The sequence below is a fragment of the Macrotis lagotis genome, chromosome 2 (assembly GCF_037893015.1).
Source record: "Macrotis lagotis isolate mMagLag1 chromosome 2, bilby.v1.9.chrom.fasta, whole genome shotgun sequence".
In the NCBI taxonomy this organism is placed as follows: domain Eukaryota; kingdom Metazoa; phylum Chordata; class Mammalia; order Peramelemorphia; family Peramelidae; genus Macrotis; species Macrotis lagotis.
The window spans coordinates 33,939,850-33,961,753 of record NC_133659.1 but is presented as its reverse complement, the minus strand read 5'-3'; the positions used below and the strand labels follow the sequence as shown (position 1 = coordinate 33,961,753).

Below are 21,904 nucleotides of genomic sequence, written 5' to 3'. Positions count from 1 at the left end.
GGGGTTAAGTGGCCTGCCCGAGGCCACACAGCTAGGTCATTATTAAGTGTCTGAGACCAGATTTGTACTCAGGTCCTCCTGACTCCAGGGCACCACTTGGCCGCCCACTTTGAAGGTTCTTGAGCAAAAGAGTGACATGGTCAAACCTGAGTCTTGGGATTATTCTTTGGTGGGTCATATGGGGAGAGAGTGGAGGCAGGGAGACTAATTAGGAAGCTGACAGTAATCCAGGCTATTTAAGTTGTCCAGTCAATAGGTAGAAAGAGCCTAAAGTAGCATGATGGCCAGATATGTGCAATGAAGGGGCAGATTCAATAGTATTATAGTGCTCTTGATGGACTTGGCAACTTTTAGATATGGAGATGAGGGAGAGGATGATTCTCTGTTTACTAAATTGGGATAATGGAAAGCTATAAATATACATTTGAGATAAATAGGGAAGCTGAGAGGAGAGCGGAATTCAGCAGAGGCGGGGGAAGGCTGTGATTCTGGGAAGAGAATACGTTCTGTTCTAGATGTTAAATTTGAGATGGCAATGATGAGAATAATAATAACTGGCATTTACATAGCTCTTTGGGCAGTGAGGTGGCACAGTGGACAGAGGACCAGACCCGAAGCCAGTAAGACTCATCATTCTAAGTTCAAATCTGGCTGCCGACACTTCTCAGCGGTGCGACCCTAGGCAAGTCACCTAACCCTGTTTGCCCCAGTTTCTCATCTGTAAAATGAACTGGAAAAGGAAATGACAAACCACTCCAGTATCTTTGCCAAGAAAGTCCCAAATATGGTCATGGCAAGACTGAAATGGTGGAACAACAGCAATATATAAGGTTTACAATACTTTAAGATTTCTAGTTTTAGAGATTTCTCATTTTATCCTCACAATAATCCTGTGAAGTAAGTGCCACTATTATTTCCCAACTGATAGATGAGGAAACTGAGACAGACAGAGGTGGGGTGATTTGCTCAGGGTCACACAGCTAGTGTGTATCTTAGGCAGGATTTAAACTCAGGTCTTCCTATCTCCAGATCTAGTGCTCTCTTTACTATGCTCCGGGGCCTAAGCTATCCAAGAGGAGCTGTCCACTGTACCCCCTATTCAAAAGCCTTCAAGAGCTGTCCAAAAAATTGTTGGCAATGCGGACCCTGAGTTTGGGCTAGGAAATGGAGCTGAATCATCTTTGTAGAGGTGGTATTGGATCCATGAAGCTGATAAGACCATCAAGAAAATGTAGAAAAGGTAGAACCCCAAGAATCCAATCCAAACTAAGGGGCTGGAGGATGGACGGTGACCCACAAAGAAGAATGAGAAGCGGCTGTCAGTCAAGTGGGAGGAGGCTCAGGAAAAGAGGCTATAGCAAAGACAAGGTGGATGCCCACTCAGCAACGTCAGTGCCACCACTCTCGTTTGGACTCTGATGCCTTTGTATGCTCTCTGAGGAAGTGGAAAGGCCTTCAGAAGAGAACAAGATCTTTCTGAAGGTGACTCAGTTTTTAAAGCTTTGATGAACTGATTTTTATCATCTCTAAAAGAAGAATGCTACTGAATAATCAAAACATCCACAAATAGATGGGCTGGTTCTTAAAGAGGCCACTGAGAGCAGAGCAGAAACTATCCAAGGCATGTGCCAACTACTAAAGAAACAGACAGGAAAGGCCTCATGCAAGAGAAAATATATGGCCCATCAGAGACAGCTACCTCAGAAGATCTCAATTCAGACAGACACCATTAGGCAAATGAGACCCACACCAGAGACACAGCATGAGATGCCATAGGTGACACTACATGAGGTGGCTCACAACAGAAAAACTAGAGTTGCCACATGAGAGATCCCACTGTGCCTGTTGATCTTAGAGTCAGGAAGGTCTGGTTATGAGTAAAAATAAAAATAAAAGGGAAGGAGCTGAGTCTAGCAGAATTTATTCTTGATAAAGCCACACTGGATCATTAGAATCATTTCTTTCCTTTCCAGATGTTAATTAGTTATCCCTTTAAAAATATAGGCTAGCATCTACCTAAGAACCAAAATCAAATTCACTGGTCTTTGGTTCTTCCATTTAAAAAAAAAATTAGAGCTTTTTCTTTTTCTCCGGGACTATGAAACTCTTCTCATTTATTTCAGAGATCTCCATAGTGGCATGGGAATCATAGCTTTTAGCTTTTATTCCACTAGTTCAGATCCAGGGAACAGTTATTCTAAGTTATTGCTCACAAGGTATGGTGTTTCTGTTGCAGTATCTCTTGTGTCCTATCTCATATGATATCTAGTGTGATGCTATTTTTTTCAGCAGTTCTCTTATGTGGCATCTCTGGCATCTGTGGTATATCATCTCTCATGCACTGTCTATTGAATGGAGTCTTTTGATTGTCATCTCTGGTTTGGTGTTTCTTATATCATTTTTCAAATGGTAATAAATAATGATAAAGGTAATAATAGCTAATATTTATATGGCACTTTAAGGTTTGCACAGGGTTTGCCAAATAGTAAGTTCACTAAATTGGCAAACTAGAAGGTAAGTGTAGCTATGGGTACTTGACAATGCCCTCAATAAAAGGTTTCTCTGATAGTCTTCTGGGAAAGAAGGAAAGATGGAGAAGAAGGAAATAGTCCAAATAGATGAATTCAGAACTAGCTGGATGGCCAAACTCAGAAAAGTAGGCAGATGTGAAGAGTGCAATACTAACTTGTCAGAAAGTCTCCAATGGAGTTTCTCAAGGATCTCCTTGGTCCTGTGCTGATGAACATTTTTTTTTGTCACTGACCAGGATAAAGGCACTGGTAAGGTGGCATACTCATCAACCTTGAAGATGACCCCAAGTGGGGAGGGCCAGCGAACACATTGGAAGGAAGGGTCAGGACTCCAAAAGACCTGGGTGGCCAAGACCATTGAATTGAATTACACAAAAGGAAATTTGATTGGGATGAATGTAAAACTCAGGGTTCAAGCTCTTCAGCTGATGAGAAGGGTGGAATGGTTGGGCGGCAGTCAGCCTAAAAAAGATTTGGGGCTTTTAGTGGTTGTCAAACTCCCCAAAAGTCAGCAACATGGTATGACAGCACGGAAAGCTGCTGTCTTCTCGGGTGTCCCTCTGTCCTCTGGGCTACTGTGTTCAGTGCTGAACATCTCATTTTAGAGGAAGGACTTTCAGGATGATGGAAAAGCCTTGATTCTAAGCCACCCAAGGAAAGGGTGAAGAACTAGGAATATCAGCCGAGAGAACAGGAGGTTCAGGGTAGACTCTGAAGGTATATTTGAAGGACAGTCATGAGGAGCAGTGAAGGGAAGGTCAGATTTAGGCTTGATGTCAGGACAAACTTCTCTTGAGAGGTGATGGGGGTCTCTCTCCCTGGGGACTTCATGAGGTTGGACGCCCACCTTTATGATAGGGCTTCCTTTTGGATACAGGTCAGATAAGACTGCACTGAGGGGTCTTCCCCTTGTTGATTCTGTGATTCTGTTTCCAGTGTCATCTAAAGTTAGGATGAGTTCTGGGGTAGTAGTAAGCGTATATCCCTCTATCCCAGCAGCCACCTCTCCACCTTTATTTATCTGCCTGAGCAGCCCTACAAACTGGGAAATTCTTCATGTCCTTGACTCTGATAGCTGCACCTAGCTGCTTATCAGTTAGCTTCTGAGGCTCTCCAGGAGGTTAATTTAGTTTCTTTTTTTTTTTTTTTTGCAAGGCAATGGGGTTAAGGCCACACAGCTAGGCAATTATTAAGTATCTGGGGCTGGATTTGAACTCAGGTCTTCTTGACTCCAGAGCTGGTGCTCTATCCACTGCACAAGGAGGCTTATTTTTGGATGATTAAACCCAAAGAAGGAGGGACTGGTCTTTGGGCAGGCAGGGGTTGGGGGAGGGTGGGCAGAGAAGGGTAGGGCCACAAGGGCACTTACGAAGATGATAGCTGGGGAGACGAAACGCCAGCACATCTGGAAGAAGAGAGGGGGTGGGAAGCCAAGCATCATCTGAATGTCCTGGAAGTAGTTCCGGTGTCCTGAGGAGAGAAGTCATCATAGGCCATGCCCATCCTCAAGAGTCTTTGGGAGAGTTGGGGGGGGGCTGGGCTCAGGGCAGCCTGGTCACCTACCATAGATGTACATGATGGTCACACACATGATGCAGGAAATGACGACCAAGGAGAAACTGGCAGCATAATTGTCCATCAGCAGGAGCCAGTAGATGCCCGCCTGGTGGGCAGAAACCATGTGAACCATAGGAGGACACTACTTATCCATGTTCCCTCTGCTGCCTAGTTCCTCACCAGGAGAGTAAAAATCTATGGGCCACTAGAGGGCACCTCCTGCTAGGTCTGCCACACCTGCCCTTGCAGACCACCAAAGGGCCACCCTTGTCAACCCACTGCTGCCTGTGTGCCCACCTGGCTGGTCAGGGGAACCCCTAGTAAGAACCCAGCAATGGCCACAGCCAAAGTGACATAGGTTTTCTTCTTCAAGATCCATTCGTTCCCCACTTCATCCACAACTGCAGTCACCAGTGTCTCCAGAAGGCAGAACTGAAAGGAAATAACATCAAATAGTCAATCAACATTGATTAAACACCTACTATGTTCCAGACCCTGTGCTAAGTGCTGGGGGTACAAAGAAAGGCAAAGACAATAAGACAGTAAGTTCCTCAAGGAACTCCTAGTCGACCAGGGAGACAACACATGAACCCTTTAGACAAACAAGGTATGGAAGGATAAGTGGAGATAACTTTTGAGGGAAGGGATTAGAATAAAGGGGAATCAGAAAAGTTTCTTGTCAAAAGTGAGATTTTAGCTGAGATGTGAAGGAAGCCAGGGAAGCTGGGAGGGGGAGATGAGGAGGGGGACTTCCAGGCATGGCAGATGTGAAAGATCCCTGGAGACAGGAGGGAAGTCTTGTTGGAAGACCATTCTCACTGGATCATAGAGTAATGGTGGGGATGGAGATATAAGAAGACTGAAAAGGTAGGAAGGAAAAAGACTGGATTAGGGAGGACTTTTAAAAGACAGACAGAGGATTTTAAACTTGACCCTGGAGATAATAGGAGCCACTGGAGTTTTCTGAATGAGGGGGTGACATGGTTGCATCTACATTTTAAGTAAATTAATTTTGTGAGAATGGACTGGATCCAGGGAGATCCACCAGCAGCTACTGCAGTAATTCAGGGGTGAGGTGAGGAGGGTCCTACACCAGGGGGGTGGCAGTGTCAGAGGAGAGATGGGGGCTTATTGGGGAGATGCTGCAAAGGTAGAAAGGACAGGCCTCGGCAAGAGATTGGCCATGGGGGTGAGAGTGGGGGTTGGAGGAAGACACCCGGTGGGTGGGAGGATGATAGTACTCTTCAGAGTAATAGAAAAATTTAGAGTAGGGCAGGGGATGAGTTTAGCTTTGACTCTGTTGAGTTTAAGATGTCTATGGGACACCTCATTTAAGAAGCCCATTAGGTAGCTGGGTTGGGGGCTGACCCTGCTGTCTGACTGCTCAGCCCTTCCCCATCCAGGTGTTTGTGTTCCCATCATACCTGAGTACCTAGTCCCAGCAGGATAAGCATGAAGAAGAATAGCAGAGACCAGAGGGGTGAGATGGGCAGCAGAGTGAGAGCTTCTGGGTAGGCCACAAAGGCCAAACCTGGGCCATGGTCAGCCACTCGGGACACATCCACACCCAAGTGATTTGCCATGAAGCCAAGGATGGAGAAGATGACAAAACCTGCATAGACGCTGGTGGCACAGTTTGTGATGCTGATAATGATGCTGTCCCTGGGAGGGTAAGAAAAATCATGTTCAGTCTTGAGAGTAAAGGTCCAGAAACAAACTCACTGTGGGCTCCCCCCCAGCCCCTGGGAAAAGGAGATTTGGATTCCCAGAATCCTCCCTAATCCTGTGGGCCAACTCAAACCATAGCCTTCCCAGGTCTTTTCACCTGCCTTCCACCCACTTCATTCCCTTATCCTGCGCAGCTTCAGTCTCTGGTCTCTGGGGATTTGGGGTGGAGGGGGGGGGCTCTGATGATTCGCCAGTTATGCATAGTTGAGAGTGAGAGTCAGAAATGGGGCTAGAAGAAGACACCCTTGAGGGCCTGGTGTGTGGAGTCAGAGTGGCTCAGGGAAGAACAGCCACGGAGTGAAGGAAACAAGGTCTGAGTTTCACCTGTAGCAATTGTTGTGGAACTTGTTGTAGGACGCCATGGTAATGAGACCCCCCCAAGCACAACCCAGGGAGTAGAAGATCTGGGAGGCAGCATCTCCCCACACCTGTGAGGGTTGAGGAGGAAGGCCAGTGGTCACCTGGGCCCAACAAATCCTGCTCCTCCCTCCAGCCCCCAATTGCCTAAACAGACACCCACCTTGGCCTCCAGGATCTTGTCCCATTGCGGTGTCAGATAATACATAATACCTGTGAAGGCACCTTCCAAGGTGACCCCCCTAACAAACAGAATGGTCAGCACCACGTAGGGAAACGTGGCTGTGAAGTAGACCACCTGGAGAGGGGCAGTAGGAGATGTGTTGACTTAGACACAAATTCTCAAAGGCCGAGTCCTTTCCTTGTTCCCTTGCTTCCCGTGACCCCATCCCATTCCTTCTCCCACATTTCATGGCCTTGCCTTTTCTTTACCCTTCCACCCACTCTGGCCTTCCCTGGTTGGGGGAGATCCCTAAATTCCAGGAAGGGAGCTTGGGAAGGGGTGAGTGTACTTGCTTTCCCTGAAGATTTGACACCACGGATGAGGCAGAGGAAGACAACCACCCAGGAGACTCCGAGGCACCCAAGCAATGGTAGCCGCACCTCCCCGAAGTTGCCAATGTCATCTGACAGCTTCAGAACATAGCGCCTACGATGAAAAAGAGAAAATGTCCCCGAAGATGTCCTCAAACTCCTGACTGCCCACAAAGGACCATATCTCTCCTCGGGCTTCAGCACTCTCTGGGAGCAGAGGGTGAGCCTGGCAGCCTGGCAGAGGGAACCCACCTCTGAAGGAGAAACAAAGAGAAGAGGAAGCTCTTCATTTCCCCAGACAAATCAGTACAATGAACATTTACCAGGACCCTGGCTAAGGCAGCTGCTGCTTGGGGTGGACAGAATGACAAGATTCTATAAATAGATGAAAGAAAGTTGAACTTTTGTTGTTGTATAGTCATTTCAGTTGTATCTGACTCTGTGACCTCATTTGGAGTTTCTAGTATCTTTCCAAAGATACTAGAGCAATTTTGCCATTTCTTTCTCCAACTCATTTGACATATGAGGAAACTGAGGCAAACAGGGTTAAGTGACTTGTCCAGGGTCACACAAGTAGTAAGTGTCTGATGACAGATTTGAATTCAGGAAAATGAATCTTTCTGATTCTAGGTCTGTCACTTTATCCAATATGGTGCTGCCTAGCTGCCCAACTCTTACTTACTTCTGTTTTTTTTTTTCAAAAAAAGGTTTATTTTTCTTGAAGGAAGTCAACAAATTCTGAATATGGCTATAATTAGTAATTGCTAGCATTTGAATTGCTTCGGGTCACCTTTGAGTCCTTATAAATATGACTATGTCACTATTTGGCCACTGATGGAATATCCTAAGAGAGACTTCCTAAAGCAAATGGTGAGTAGTGATTGGTATAACATTTAATCTACCTCTACACCCCGCCCAAGTAGAGCTGTATCCTTTCCAGTTGTTCTTGCATTGTGTGCTGGTTGAGGAACAGAATTATACCTGAATCGTCTCATCAGCCTTACTTTTGCTTCCATTTTCTCAACTTATGGCACAAAGCTATAAGGTGGATTGGAAAAAGATGGAGCTGAAACCCAATGTATTAGGAGCATATAGATTCCTCAATGAGTTTAGTTCACCAGGCTAAGCCAGACTACATTGCAAAGTGCTAAAAGAACTATCGGAAGTGACTGATGAATGGGGGTGATGATCAACCTTAATGGACTCGCTCATTCTATCAGTGCAAAAATCAGGGACAATTTGGGGCTGTCTGTGATGGAGAATACCATCTGTATCCAGAGAAAGAACTGGAGTTTGAACAAAGACTATTACCTTCAAATTAGAAAAAAAAAACCCATTATCTTATTATGTAATTTTGCTATCTCCTATACTTTATTTTTCTTCCTTAATTCTCTCTCATCACAATCTGGATCAATGCATACCATGGAAACAATGTAAAGACTAACAGACTGCCTTTTGTGTGGGGTGGGGAGAGGGAAGCAAGATTAGGGGAAAAATTGTAAAACTCAAAATAAACAAAATCTTTCTAAAAAAAAAGAAGTGATTGTAGAGTCTTACTCGGGATCAATGAATAAGAGAAAAGAAGGAGAAAAGGATGGAAGGAAATGGTCTAATGGGACAAGGGGGATTTTTCATACTATTGTCCAATGAGCTGACCCCCAGTTCCTACCAAAATTCTAGAACTTATTATTAAAGGGAAATCTTTGAGCATTTAGATAAAAGGAAACAGTAATCACCAAAAACTAGGATCCATTCGTCAAGAACAAGTCATTCCTGCCTCTGCTTGAATAATTGTGGTGGCAACGAAGGGATGAGTTGTTCCTTTGATTCTTCTATGAATGCAAACTGAGAAAAGGGTACCATCTTTCCTTCACCATTCCCTTTTCTGATTACTGTTTTGCTTCCTCTGCCCTTGTGATTCAGGCTTCTGGGAGACAGAACCAGGTGGCCATGAGTGACAATAAAAAGATGTGGGTGACATCATAACCAGTACCACCTTATAGCTTTGCTGCTATATCTAAAATATTAGAGCCTGTCACAGAGGTTGTGGCCAGGACCCATGAGGAGAAAGGAGCCAGAGATGCTAAGGCTGACATTTACTGGGAATCCATTCTGCTAAGAACCTGGGAAATTGATTTCTTTCAGCTAGAGTAAGGTCAACCTTGAATGTGAAAATGGGAATGGAAGTGAATCCTGATCATTTCTCCTGCTTTCCCTTGTTTAAGTTCATATCAAGACAGAGAGCCAAAACTCCTCTACAAATCCTTTTTCATAAGCCTCAGGGGTGTGTGTGGAACAGGATTTTCCCTCCCTTGCCAGTCACACTAAAGATCTGGCAAGGAAATGGGGGGAAAGTTCTTTGATTGGATTGGAAAGGACAGTTGCTACTGATCAACTGAAGATTTGCCATGTCCCCTAGCACTTTAAGTCTGTCAAACCCTAAAGACAGATAGTTTGAGTATTTAAGGCAGTGTGAGGTAAGGAGTGGTTTTTAGAGTATAATTCCGGTGCTTCTTCCAGAAGGCAGTGGGAGGGGAGGAAAGTGACTTTCTCTTCTTATCTGCCATCACCCAGGATATCCTGTAAAGGTTCTACTAGATGACGATATCTGTCCTTCATTCTCAAAGTGGTCCATGACATCAGGGAGGTGATGCCCATGACAAGCACAGGAACTGGATTTCAGTGATGGGGGACTGTGCTAAGTCACCAGTCTCACTTTCTCCTCCAGAACTATCTGGATCTAGCAGCCGGATATGAATCCCAATGGCTGGAGATGGCCCTGGATGTGAGGTAATCAGGGTTAAATGACTTGCCCAAGGTCTCACAGCTAGTAAGTGGCAAGTATATGAGGCTGGATTCAAATTCCCATCCTCCTGACTGCATGGCCGGTGCTCTGTCCACGGTGTCCCCTAGATGCTACTAGAACTTCTCTAGTAGTAGTCACCTCATCAAAATGTTTGGAGAATTACCCGGTTTGAGCTAGGGAGCAGAGATAGATGCAGACTCTTCAGATATATCAACACAGAAAGGAAGCAATCTGGGCAAGAAGCAGCATTGAAGAGTAAGACTTCTGGTAGCAGAGGAGAGAACTATTCATGAATCCAAGAGAAAGTCAAACTGAAGACTGAAGCAGATCTGGGGAGCCCAGGAAGAGAACTCCATAGAAAGGGACAGAACAGGAAAGTTGACATGACCACATGTGTGAACCTTACTATCTTTGTATTAAAGTTTGTGCCCACTCATCTCACTGATCTTGTATTTATAAGACAACATGTCCCTGGATTTATGAGGAAAATGTACTATTGGTATTGTTAATATCTTAGTAAAATGCTTTTTCCTTTGAGTTAACTGTCTATAAAAGGTAAACTCACTGATGAAGGATCATACATTGTAGTCTTTTTTGGTTTTTTGTTTTTAGTTTTTTGCAAGACAAATGGGGTTAAGTGGCTTGCCCAAGGCCACACAGCTAGGTCATTATTAAGTGTCTGAGGCTGGATTTGAACTCAAGTACTCCTGACTCCAGGGCCAGGGCTCTATCCATTGCACTACCTAGCTGCCCCTCCTACATTGTAGTTGTTAAGAGTGGATAATGATAATAGAAACAGTAATCAGCTAATACTTATATAGTTCTTGAAGGTGTACAAAGCGTTTTCCAAATATTAACTTATCTGATCTCAAAACAACCCTGGGAGGAAGATGTTATTACTATCCTTACTAAAAGGTAGGAGACTTGATCAAGGTAAAATTACTATTAAGTGTCTGACACAAGGTTGAAATTCAGATCGTGCTTATTCCAGGGTCAGTACTCTATCCACCTATAACCTTGACAAGTATCATTTTCCCTGGAAATCAACCTGTAAACCTATGATTGACAAGTCGGAGAGGGAGCCCCGGGAGTTTGCCATACAGAATAAACTCTATGATCATAGCATGCTAAATTTATAAAAATGCCCCCAAAAGGGCATTTAAAATGATCAACCGATTGAATCAGCTTGAGGAAAAAAATAGCGTCTCAGATAAAATGTTGAGGACCTGAGAGGAAACTACCCTTTTCCAGATAAAAAATATGAAGATGGTCCATTTAAAAGCAGTGAACTAAAGATGGATGTAGTGTTCTGTGTTCTGATTCATTTGTATGCTACTGTTTTCAAAGTTTTTAAGGTTGTAAGTGAACTGTGTAGGAACTACAGGAAAATCACATCAGCATTGCAAGGAGTCTTGTCTGACAAAAAAGATGAATTTTTTTGAGTTTCGTGTTATAAGTTAAAATTGGGTCACTACTTATAAAGAGGCTTTGATTTGAGTCATTAACATCCAAAAGAGTTAGGAGGAGTAAGAGATGATCAGAGGATGACAGAGTAAGTTAAAGACAATGGAGCCAGAAACTGAAGACACAGGAGGGGCCCTAACTTTTACTGAAGGGACATTTTTTTTTTTTAAAATAATGGACAGAAAATGTTCAAAAGCAGATATTCAGAGCCTGCTGTGGTTTTGCTGCAAGCTCTTCTGGTTGGAGGAAGGATGTTGCTTTGCTGAGAGCTGATGAATTGGAGAAATACAAGATTATGCTATAGCACCTGCTACCACCTGTGAGAGGAAACGTCTCAAGAATTTGCCCGTGTTGCCTTTTACTGCCCCCATGTGGTGGGAGAGGGAAGAAACATAGGCTTTGCTGTGAGAGGTTCATCTGACGGAAGCCCTTACAGGTTTTCTAGTTCTCCAGTTTGGAGGGATTACTTGTTACCCAAGAGCAGATCTCTCTCTCTCTCTCACACCACGTTGCCATGAGTGGCTGTGGCATAAAAGGGCTTGTTATTGTTTCAGGGCCTGGGAATAGCAGAGAAATAGCTTTACTAAGCCATCCCAAAGCATGAGTTGGTTTAGGAAGATTTCTGTAAGCATGTGATCACTCTCCCATGGACAAAGTGATGTCACTGGTAACTCTCCGCCATTGCAAGAAAGTGCCAGTGGGACCAGAAGAGCAGCCCAGGAGGCTCTATGTTTGAGGCGGCAAGAACAGAAGGCTCCTTTGAGAAAGCCTCAGGATGGGCAGGAAGTCCCAGGGTGAGATCTTTGGGGGATCAGCCATTATGCAGATAGTGTGGTACCACCCAACCCAGTGCTGCAGAACTCATACTGGGTTCCAAGATCCCTAACATATCTTTTGATAACAGAGTTGTGCTCGGAATTTCAAAGAGTCAGAGATTCTGACCTCAGAAAGTGGAACTCAGTGAAAGAACCCAGGGTAAGAAGAAACAGGGCCTATCACCCCATCTAAAAATACAGCAAGGGTCAAAGACTGGCCCTAGCAAGAAGTCCCAATTTAGAAACTAAAGCTGGAGAGATAAGTAAATTAAACACCAAAAATACCAAAAATTGTAAATCTAACTCTATAACAATTGTAAAAAGAGATTTAAAGGAAAAAAATGGATTTTCTATAAGAACGACATGAATACCTAGAAGAAATGAAGCAAGAAATAAAAGTTCTGGAAAGAAAGAATTGGAAGGAGAACATGTAGTTTAAAAGAGAATGTGGTAAACCTGACCCAATACCATATTAGATGCCTTCTCAATGAGTGAGAGAAGGGCTGGAGAGAGAGAGAGATAATATGGAACAAATAAAAGGTGAAAAAAAACAAGAACAAAAAAGAAAAAATCTGATCCAAGGAATAGACTCCCTGTAAAGCAGAATAGGCCTAACAGAAATCATTGGCTTTATTAGACAATAAAATATATAAGAACAAAATCAAAAGATTTAAAACTTGGAAGAAAATGTAAGATATCAAAAACAGCTGATCTGAAAACCAAGGCAAAGTGAGATTATTTTAGAATCATTAGAATCCCTGAAAATCATGATTAAAAATCCTGAACGCTACATTGCAAAAGATCATATATAAAAATTCTCTAGAGTTATTAGCACTAGAGAACAGAGTCAGGTTAGAAAGAATCCACTTACTTACTGAAAAGAAACTAGAAAAGAAAAAATTCTAGGAATGCCATAGGCCCCATCTAGAAATCCCACGGCAGAGGAAAAAACTGCAAACATCTGGAAACAAACAGTTCAAGTTCCAAGGAAAAACAATTGGGATTACACAGGAGCTAGAAGCTACTATCAAAAGTGAGAGGAATTCTTGGAATACAATATTCCAAAAGGCAAAATATATATAGGCTTACAATCAAAAATAATTTGCCCTGCTAAGTTGAGTATCATCAGTACAGGGAAAATGGAACTTAAATGAAATAAAGGACTTTTAAAGCATTTCTACACTAAATACTGGATAGATATTTAAAAGAGGAACACGAGTCCAGAAAAATCAAAAAAGGTAAATTTATGAGAAGCCATATGATAATGTAGTGCTGGCCTTCTAATAGGAAGAGAAGTTAACAAGTGTCCCTGCTGAACCGTAATGCTTTCAAAGGACACTGAAGAAGTCAGATAAAGGACTGGTTCAGAGGAGTGTATCAAGAGGAAGGGGGAGGACATCAGAAGAATCTCACTCTTATCTTAAACACACAAGTGAGGCTGAAAACACATGTTATGATGGAAATATATCAGCCTCACCAGGGAAACTACCAAGATAGGGAGGGGCAGGTTAAAAGGGAGGGAAGCCTTTGAAATCCTTCTCCTGCTCTGTGCCTTGGCGGTGGCTCTTCCTAGTGCCTAGGACATGCTCCCTCCTCATCTCTCCCTCTTCGAACCTTGTTTCTTTAAAAGCTCCAGTCATGCAGCACCTCCTACATTAAACCTTATCTGATTTATAAAAATAACTAGCATTTATATAGTGCTTTAAGGTTCACAAGGTGCTTTATAAATATCTCGTTTAATCCTCTTAATAACAACCCTGGAAGGTAGGGATTATTGGTATTCCCAATTACAAATGAGGAAACTGAGGCAGGCTGAAGGATCTGAGGAAGGTTTCGAATTCAGGTCTTCTTGATTCCAAGGCCAGTTCTCCATCCACTTTGCCATATGTATCCCCCCCCCCCCACTTAACCTGAAGTTTCCTTGTAGGCAGGCATCGTTTCGTTTCTGCTTTAGCATCCTCAGTCCTGAGGAGGCGATCCCTCACATCATCTCTTTTGGCTGTGGACATGTAGTCCACTGCAAACTGCATATCTTTGTCCCATGAATTGTTGCTCATGCCACATCTTTCCAGTGGTATTTGTATAGTTTATTTTTTGAATCACAGGTTACAACTCCACATTCAATTTAATATTATCCAATGTAATCTATTCTCCTAGTCTGTTGAGATCATTTTGAATCTTGACTTAATCACTGAATGTGTTAACTATCCCTCCTGGCTTTTTATTAGTCCCAAATTTAGTAGGAATAGATAATATTTAAGACTTCATTCAGGATTAGCAGAAGGAACTATAGATGCTTCCATATCCTGGAAGAGAGGACTTATGGGGGACATGATCGTTCTCCTCTATGTATCTGAAGGGCTATCATTGTTGGAGAATGTTCTACTGGGCCCTAGAAAGCAGAACCAAGAACAAGATAGAAGGGAGAGGGGTGTTGCAAAAAAGGGTCAATGTAGGTTTCCTATCTTCTACCATTCTAGTGAGTTATTCACAGAGTGTCTATTTGATAGGAAGGGTGTTCCCTTGTGTAGGTTTGCGCACTAGGGAGAGTTCAAACCACAGGTCACACCATGAGTGTCTGTAGGACCATAGGTGAGAGAGAGATTTCATAAGAATGCCTAATTTCATTAGAATGTGAACCCCTTATGAGTATGGATCATTTCATTATTGTATTTAAGTCTGGAGCCTGAAAAATAGTAGGTGTTTAATAAATACTTTGCTGAATGATTAAATGTCAAATGGTTACCCCAGAGGCATTTTTAAGTTCCTTTTCTTCTTAAGGGAATGACTATGAGTATTTTTTGCATCTATGATGGACTCCTGTGAGCAAGTTTACATTTTCTGACAGGTAAAATAAAGGCTGTCCTTGCTTTTGTTACCATGAGTAACTGTAAAAGAAATGAAGGCCCATTTTTACCCACAAATGTAAAAACCTAGAAATTAATATATTCGGAGATTTAGCATAGTAAACTCTAGATGGAACATTGAGAGCATAGAGGGGAAATGGCCTGGTAGGATCATCCCCTGTGTAGACACTGAGACAGGGGCTGGAGTCAGAGAGCATCTTTGGATCAAGGTCTTTTCTGCAAAATAAAGGGGGAGGGCATCCCCTCTGACCCAGGTATCTTTTTAGTCTGATTCTTGTTGATTCTATCTTCCAAATATCTCCCCACCCATCCCTTCTCTTTACTTCTGTTGCCTTACTAAGTAGAGACCTCATTTGGCAACTCTTAGTTGGACCACTGCAAGAACATCCTCACTAAGAGTCTTCTTGCCTCTGGCTTCTCCCTCATCTAGCAGATCCCTAATCATTTTTTTTCTCCTTCCCTCTCTTCTTCCATGCTTCTCCTGCCCTTCTTTCTTTCCTTTCTTCCTCCCTCCTTTCTTTCCTCCCTTCCTTCATGTCATTTGCATTTCTTGACCAGCAGAGGGCATCAGGAGGCCACTCTGCCAGGGTCTGCTGGCTCTAACCAGGCTGGACCCTAGGCCCTGATCAGTAGCCTAAGGAATCATGTGCCCCATGGACTTGACTGGCTGGGTTTCTCTCCAGGTCCTTTCCCTCCTACAACCCACTCGACAAGTCAAACTACAGATTGTATGGTTTGGTCCACAGGTTGGGTTTGATCTCTGTCTCTCTTTCTCTTTAGAGCCCAGAAGTGGAGGTTAACAGTCAAGTCCACCACCCATCTCTGCCACTGTTAGCAATGTGACCATGGGTTCTGGTCCTGCTTAGAGTCTTCTTTGAAACCAGGAGCTGGACCTTTGAGTTGACACCTACTTACATGGACCCTCTAGGTTCCTTCAGGCACTAATAGAAATTAATTTTAGATAGAGGACAAACCTCTTTTCCCCCCAATAAAGTGGAATGGACATGTTTTGAGTCACTCAGCAGCTGTCTCCAACCCCTTTAAGTGGGGAAGTCTGGGCTCCTGAGCACCTCTATTTTGAGGGCAAGCCCTGAAGAATTCTGCCTGGGGTCAGTTTTCTCTCCTCTTTGCTCTTCCCAATACTGTAGCTCAGAGACAACAAAGGAGGAGCCCCTAACTAGACTCCAAACTCCCCTCTGACACCTCTCTAGCTCCCCAGGCAAAGCATGATGAATCTCTGGGTGACCTCAGGCCTTCCTCTGGAAAATGGGGGTGTGTACACTACACTCCAGTTCTGAGATCCTATGACCTTTTGGTCATAAGCCCATGGGGCTGGGAATGGGAGGCAGGGAAGAGAATCCTGCCACTCAAAAGTTACATGACCTGGACAAATCACTCTTCTTCTCAACCTGTGCATCCTCTGAGAAAAGGGGAGTGGGAGGACGTGAAGGAAGATGAAGGGATCTGTTTAAGTCTTTTGCAAACTTTCAGATATTTGGGGATGCCAGTTCTCATAACCCTCAGCACCATGGCAAGGTTGCTATCTGTCTGTGATGCCTTAGACCCTTCTCTTGATGTTCAAGTTCTTGGGATTTCACTTGCCTGATAATGGGGGAGTGGGAGGCAGAGAAGGAGAAGGGGGGGGGAGAGAGAACACTATGCTCTCCCCACCCAGGAAGGCTCTGCCCACTCCATCCTGATGCATGGGTTGGGAACCCACTGTAAATAGCTGGCCGGCAGCCACTGCTGGGGACTGAAAGGGAATCTCAGCCATGCAGAAAGTAGGTCCTCTGCTCAGTTCTGAGGTCACCCAAGTCAGGTATGATCTGGGGGGAGCCTCTGGAGGCTCAGCATCTGGTCAATCCCCAGATCAGAGAAGGGAGCCAGGCCCGGGTCCACGGAAGGCAACGAGGAAACCTTGGCCTTCCACTTGACCCAATTCTAGCCTCAGTGAGGTCTCCCAAATGCATATTCAAGGCCTGGGATTCCCAAAGCCTTCTGGGCAACTCTCATGGACTCTGCTGTCACTGTCTACACTAACAATGTCTATACCCTGACACTGTCTACAACCTGATACTGTCTAGATGATGTCTACCCACTGATATTCTATATACGACACTGTCTACACACTGAACTGTCTACACACTGATACTGTATAGATGATGTCTACCCACTGATATTCTAGATACACTGATACTGCCTACACACTGTCTAGACATGATACTGTATATACACTGTACACACGGATACTGTATATCTATAGATACCGTCTCCACACCGACATTGCCGACCCACTTTTTTCCTCCGTCGGCTGTCTACACCCTGATGCTGTCTACATTGTCCTGTCCATATACCGACACCTCATACTTTCTGTTCGCAGCTACTGGATATACACTATCCATCTACACACTGATACCGTGTATATGCTGCCTTTATACGGATACTGTCTATACACCATCTATATCCTGACACTGTCACTCACTGACACTGTTGCCTATACATTGTGATTGTATATCCATTATCTACACCCTGCCTATACACTGATATTGTATACACACTGATACTCTTTACATACGAACTGTCTACATGTTGTCTGTGCATTGCTACTGTATCCATACCATCCACACAGATATTGTATAAACATTGTCTATAAACTGACATTGTCCACACACTGATACAGTATCCACATTGTCTATACAGTAATACTGTAAATCCACCGTCTACACACTGATACTGTATAAACGCTCTGTGTGTGTGTGTGTGTGTGTGTGTGTGTGTGTGTGTGTGTGTATGCACAGGGGCTAACACGGGGGAGGAGAGAGGAACACCTGTTTCCAACTCTGCTGGTCTCCCTTCTGTCTCACTTCTTCCCAGCCACCCTGGTGCTCAGCCACATTCCAACGGGCACTGACTGGACGTTCTGACCCATCTTTGTCCTTCATCTCACTGGTTCCAAGATCCTATCCATTCTTCGCTAAAAATGTCTTTTCCCTCTGTCCCTTCCTCTCCATTTTTGTCACCACTGAACCAGTTGATGCCTTCATCTCTTTTCTTGGCCTTGTAGCTTCCATGACTAATTGCCTCCTACCTAAGCTACCTCCCTCAGCCTTCTCTAATTGTGGATCTCACTGCCTTCTAATAGGGCCCCTGGTCCCCTTGGTCTCTTTTCCTGGCTGGTCTCCTCCTGGATGGAGGATGAGACCTAGGTCTTATTCTGTGATGGGCCCGGTTAAAGGTTTGGGGGATATACATCTTTTGTGTAGCCTAGGGTGTGGCAGAGAGTGGAGAGTGTTGGAACTAGAGTCAGGAAGAGCTGAGTTCCTATCTGACCACAGACCCTTATTAGTGTGACCCTGGGCTAGTCCCTAATCTTTTTCTATCTTGGTTTCCTTATCTGTAAAATAGGGATAATAAATGCACCTACCTCCTAGGGTTGCCATGAGGATCAAAAGAGATAATAATTATAAAAAGCACTTAGCACAGTGCTAGGAGATAGTTGGAGCTATATGATATTTTAAATGTTTTTCTTGAGGGTTTTTTGTTTATATTTTCTTTCGCAACATGAATATTATGGAAATATTTTTCATGACTACACATGTATAGCCTATATTAAATTGTCTGCCTTCTCAATGGGGGGGAGGAAGAGAAAGAATTTAAATTCAAAGTTTACAAAATGAATGTTAAAATTGTTTTTACATGTAACTGGAGAAAAGTAAAATACTAAATAAAATTATTATTGTTATGATTATTATTATGTAGAGAAGCCAAAAGATTGTGCAAGACCTGAAGATTCATCTGTCCAGCTATCCATCCATCCATCCATCCTTCTATCTAGCCACCCACCTCCATTCATTCATTCATTCATTCACCTATCTGTCCGTCCATTCATCTGCCCATCCATCTACTTACTTGCCCACTTGTCTGTCTCTCTATTCATCCATCCCTCCATCCATCCAATCATCCATTCATTTATACATTTATCCACCTGTCCATCCATCTAACCACTTACTCTCCACTCTTCTATCCATCCAGTCATTCATCCATCCATCTATCCATCCACCTGTCCATCCAGTCATCTGTCCATCCATCCACCTACCTATCCATTCATCCATCCATCTATCCACCTATCCATCTATCCACCCACCCACCTGTCTCTCTAGTCATCCATCCATCCATCCATCCATCCATCCATCCATCCATCCATCCATCCAGCCAGCCAGCCAGCCAGCCAGCCAGCAAACCTTCCTTAGGTACTGGCATGCTGAGCCTGTGGTAGACATTAAGGCAAATAGAGAGTTTGTATGAAGCTGTCCACCAGGAGCTTGGGAAGAAGATAAGGGAATGATATACACGAGGAACCACAGAGTCTGATTCATTCAACAGAACTATACACAACTCAATGCTTCCTCCATGGGACTGGAGAGTGTCAGCAAGGCCAATGAAGCTGAGCTCCACCATGTGGGAGATGTTTCAGCAAAGGATTAACAGAGCAGGTTTGTGAGCCTGTTTGTGGGTGGGTGAGGGGCCTGGAGCAAGGACAGTGACCCCACCCAGCATGGCCTCTAGTTTAGCTTCTTTCCAAAGAAAACCTCTCCTGCCCACTGGGGAGTATGAGCCAAGGATCATGGGTAAAGAATGTTATTTTGAGACCTCCCTCACCCTCCTTGCACAGTTGGATCTGGCTCAGGCTGTCCCCCTGCTCCTCCCAGGCTAGCATCCCATGTCCACGCTGTAGCATGCCTGAAGGTTAGACTTCTGCCCCAACCCTAGCAATAATCAGTGCTGCTTGCTTTCACCCTCCTCTGGGCCTGAGAGCTTAGTAAGCTTGGCAAGTTTTTCCCAGAAGCAAGATTATTACCCCATTTTAAAGATGTGGAAACTGAGATTAGGTCACTAGCACAGAACTCAGTCCAGTGCTCCTCACTTGAGGCCAGACATTTCCCACAGAACCTCTCCACTCTGCATGTCCTTGTTTCTGCCAAGGCTAGACTGCTCTAGCCCATCAAACCAGTCTCTTGGCTGTCACAAGAGCACACTTCACTCATTCACCCCCATGCCTGTCTCTTCTGCCTGTCCAGATCTAGCTCTGGGCCTGCCCTCAGTCTGAGGCTGCTTGCTCGTCACTTCCTAATTCCCAGCAGATCCCTGCAGGATGCAGACTCACCGCCAGTACTCTTCACTGGGGCTGGTCCTCTTGAAGGTGTGGTTGAGCAGCTGGGAGAGGTTGAGGGGCCCGTGGGTTGGGTCCGAGCTGTTGGTGAAGTTGGCGGTGTCTAGGATCCCGGCACAGTCGGGCGTGTTCCAGGGGTTGTTGCAGAAAGCCCAGGGGAGCACGTGGGTCATGGAGGAGAAAAAGTAGTAGAAGGCGATGCAGATGACCACGTTGTAGTAGATGCCAATGTAGGTGGACACCACCATCATGCCATAGCCCACACCTGCAGGGTAGGCAAATGAGAGGTTTGTGAGGCACAGAGGGAGGAGGAGCTGGGGAGGGAGAGTGTGAAACCAGGTCCAAGCCACAAGGGCAAAGAGAGACTTGTGTGGGGAGGGGGTAGGGGCTGAGCCAAGAGAAACATGCCCCAGATAGGGAGAAATGTGGGTATTCAAACTACCCCTGAGCCTCACCTTTAAACATAGGACTTATCCTCCAGACCCCCAGGCAACCTTGGCTGGCAAACTGACCAAAGGAGAGTTCCATGAAGAAGAGTGGGATGCCACAGAATACCAGCATGATGAAGTAGGGAAACATGAAAGCACCTGAGGAGGATGGGAAAGAGAGAAACCAGGCTCAGGGAGGAGGCCTGAAGCCCAGAGTCCCAAGGAAGGAGTGCTTTGGGTCTGATGTCTAACCCCTCCCTGCCTCTGAACAGTATTCAGGCCACAGCCCCCTCCTTCTCCATGGAATGAGGACCCGAGCAGGTGGGGGTATATTGGGGGTGGGGAATGTTGGAGCAACTCTGAGCACCAGACACAGTCTCTGCCCAGAAGGAGACGGATGCTCTCCCCTCCACTCCCCCCCCCCACTGAGTGTCTGTGCCAGGAGCTGGGGGTGGTCTGAGCCCCAGGCGAAGGGGCATTTGTGCCAGGCTATGGGGGGAGGAGCCTGCCCTCTGGGTGGGTGGTCTCTATGCAGAAAGGCTTGGGCCCAAGAAAATAGAGCCCACTGGGTACCTCCCCCGTTGCGGTAGCACAGATAAGGGAATCTCCAGACGTTGCCCAACCCCACAGCATAGCCCACACTGGTCAGCACAAACTCAATCTGGTTGCCCCAGTTGCCCCGTTTGAGGTTCTTGTCCCGTTTGGCCACCTCACTGGGGACAGCACCATTCTGTGGAAAAAGGAGAGGAGCTGCAATCAGTATGAAGCCAGAGTCAACCCTCTGCCAGGGCCTAGCCTGATCCCCTTACTCCTTGCCTGCCAACTCGTAGGAGAAAAGAAATGAAATGAGGGATAGGAGGAGGCAATGGTTGTGTGGGGACAACGACCAGTCTCTCATCCTAATCTGCCTTGCCCCAACCCAGTCTAGGACACCCCAGGCAGGCCTGTTGGATTCCTTGGGGTCCCCCTTGGCCTCCATCCTCCACTGCTCCCAGGGATGTGAGTGGTAAATGCTTCAGTGTCATACCAAGCAGGCCTGCTGGGACTGGCAACAAAGGGTCCTGTGTCCAGCATGTGCGTTCCCCCTCCCCAGTCTATCGGTCTGCCTGCAGGTCTGTATGCCTAGCACATCACCAGGCTGAGCACGTGGGCCAGCTGGGCATGCTGGTGAAGAGGAGGAGTCAGCCCCTTCCTCCTGCTTTGGGCTTCAGGGGCAAAGGCAAGACAAGCAGACTGGCACAGTTGGACATAAGGGTCCTGGGTTGACAGAGTAGCTCAGTGGTTATGGCTGAAGGCAATATGAGCCAGCTGGCACAAAAACACTAGGGATGGGCAAGGGTCTCTGAGGAGAGGATTGGCCAGATCCTGTCAATGATGTCAAAGGCAGGATGGACAGATTGGTACAGCTGGGCATGGGGAAGGAGCCCTGGACATTGGGTCCAGCCTAGGGCTGGCAGGGAAGATGAGGGTTCCTTAAGATAAACTCTGAGAAAGTCAAAGGGAGATCGGCTTTGAATAGAACCTTAAGGAAAGGGACAAGACTGAATAGGCTCTTTGGACTAATTGCCCTCTGAGACTAGACAATGTGGGGGAGTGATTATAGGGTCTGAGTGGTGAGAAGCCCTCTTGGAGGCAGGAAGGGGTCCC

General features: G+C 45.3%; 1 protein-coding gene across 4 annotated transcripts in view; it reads right to left on the bottom strand.

Annotated features, from left to right (window-relative positions):
* Positions 1-21,904, bottom strand: part of SLC6A9 (solute carrier family 6 member 9) — a 43,747-nt gene that overhangs the window by 6,279 nt on the left and 15,564 nt on the right. For 2 of the 4 annotated variants that reach the window (XM_074221605.1, XM_074221608.1), the window contains exons 2-11: positions 20,831-20,987; positions 20,285-20,416; positions 19,824-20,094; positions 6,690-6,822; positions 6,337-6,471; positions 6,141-6,244; positions 5,513-5,750; positions 4,386-4,520; positions 4,095-4,194; positions 3,901-4,001 (exon numbers count right to left, since the gene is read on the bottom strand). In XM_074221605.1, the coding sequence (XP_074077706.1) occupies positions 3,901-4,001; positions 4,095-4,194; positions 4,386-4,520; positions 5,513-5,750; positions 6,141-6,244; positions 6,337-6,471; positions 6,690-6,822; positions 19,824-20,094; positions 20,285-20,416; positions 20,831-20,987 (1,506 nt within the window). The remainder of the gene's footprint in view (positions 1-3,900; positions 4,002-4,094; positions 4,195-4,385; positions 4,521-5,512; positions 5,751-6,140; positions 6,245-6,336; positions 6,472-6,689; positions 6,823-19,823; positions 20,095-20,284; positions 20,417-20,830; positions 20,988-21,904) is intronic. The other 2 variants (XM_074221606.1, XM_074221607.1) reach the window with 2 other exon arrangements.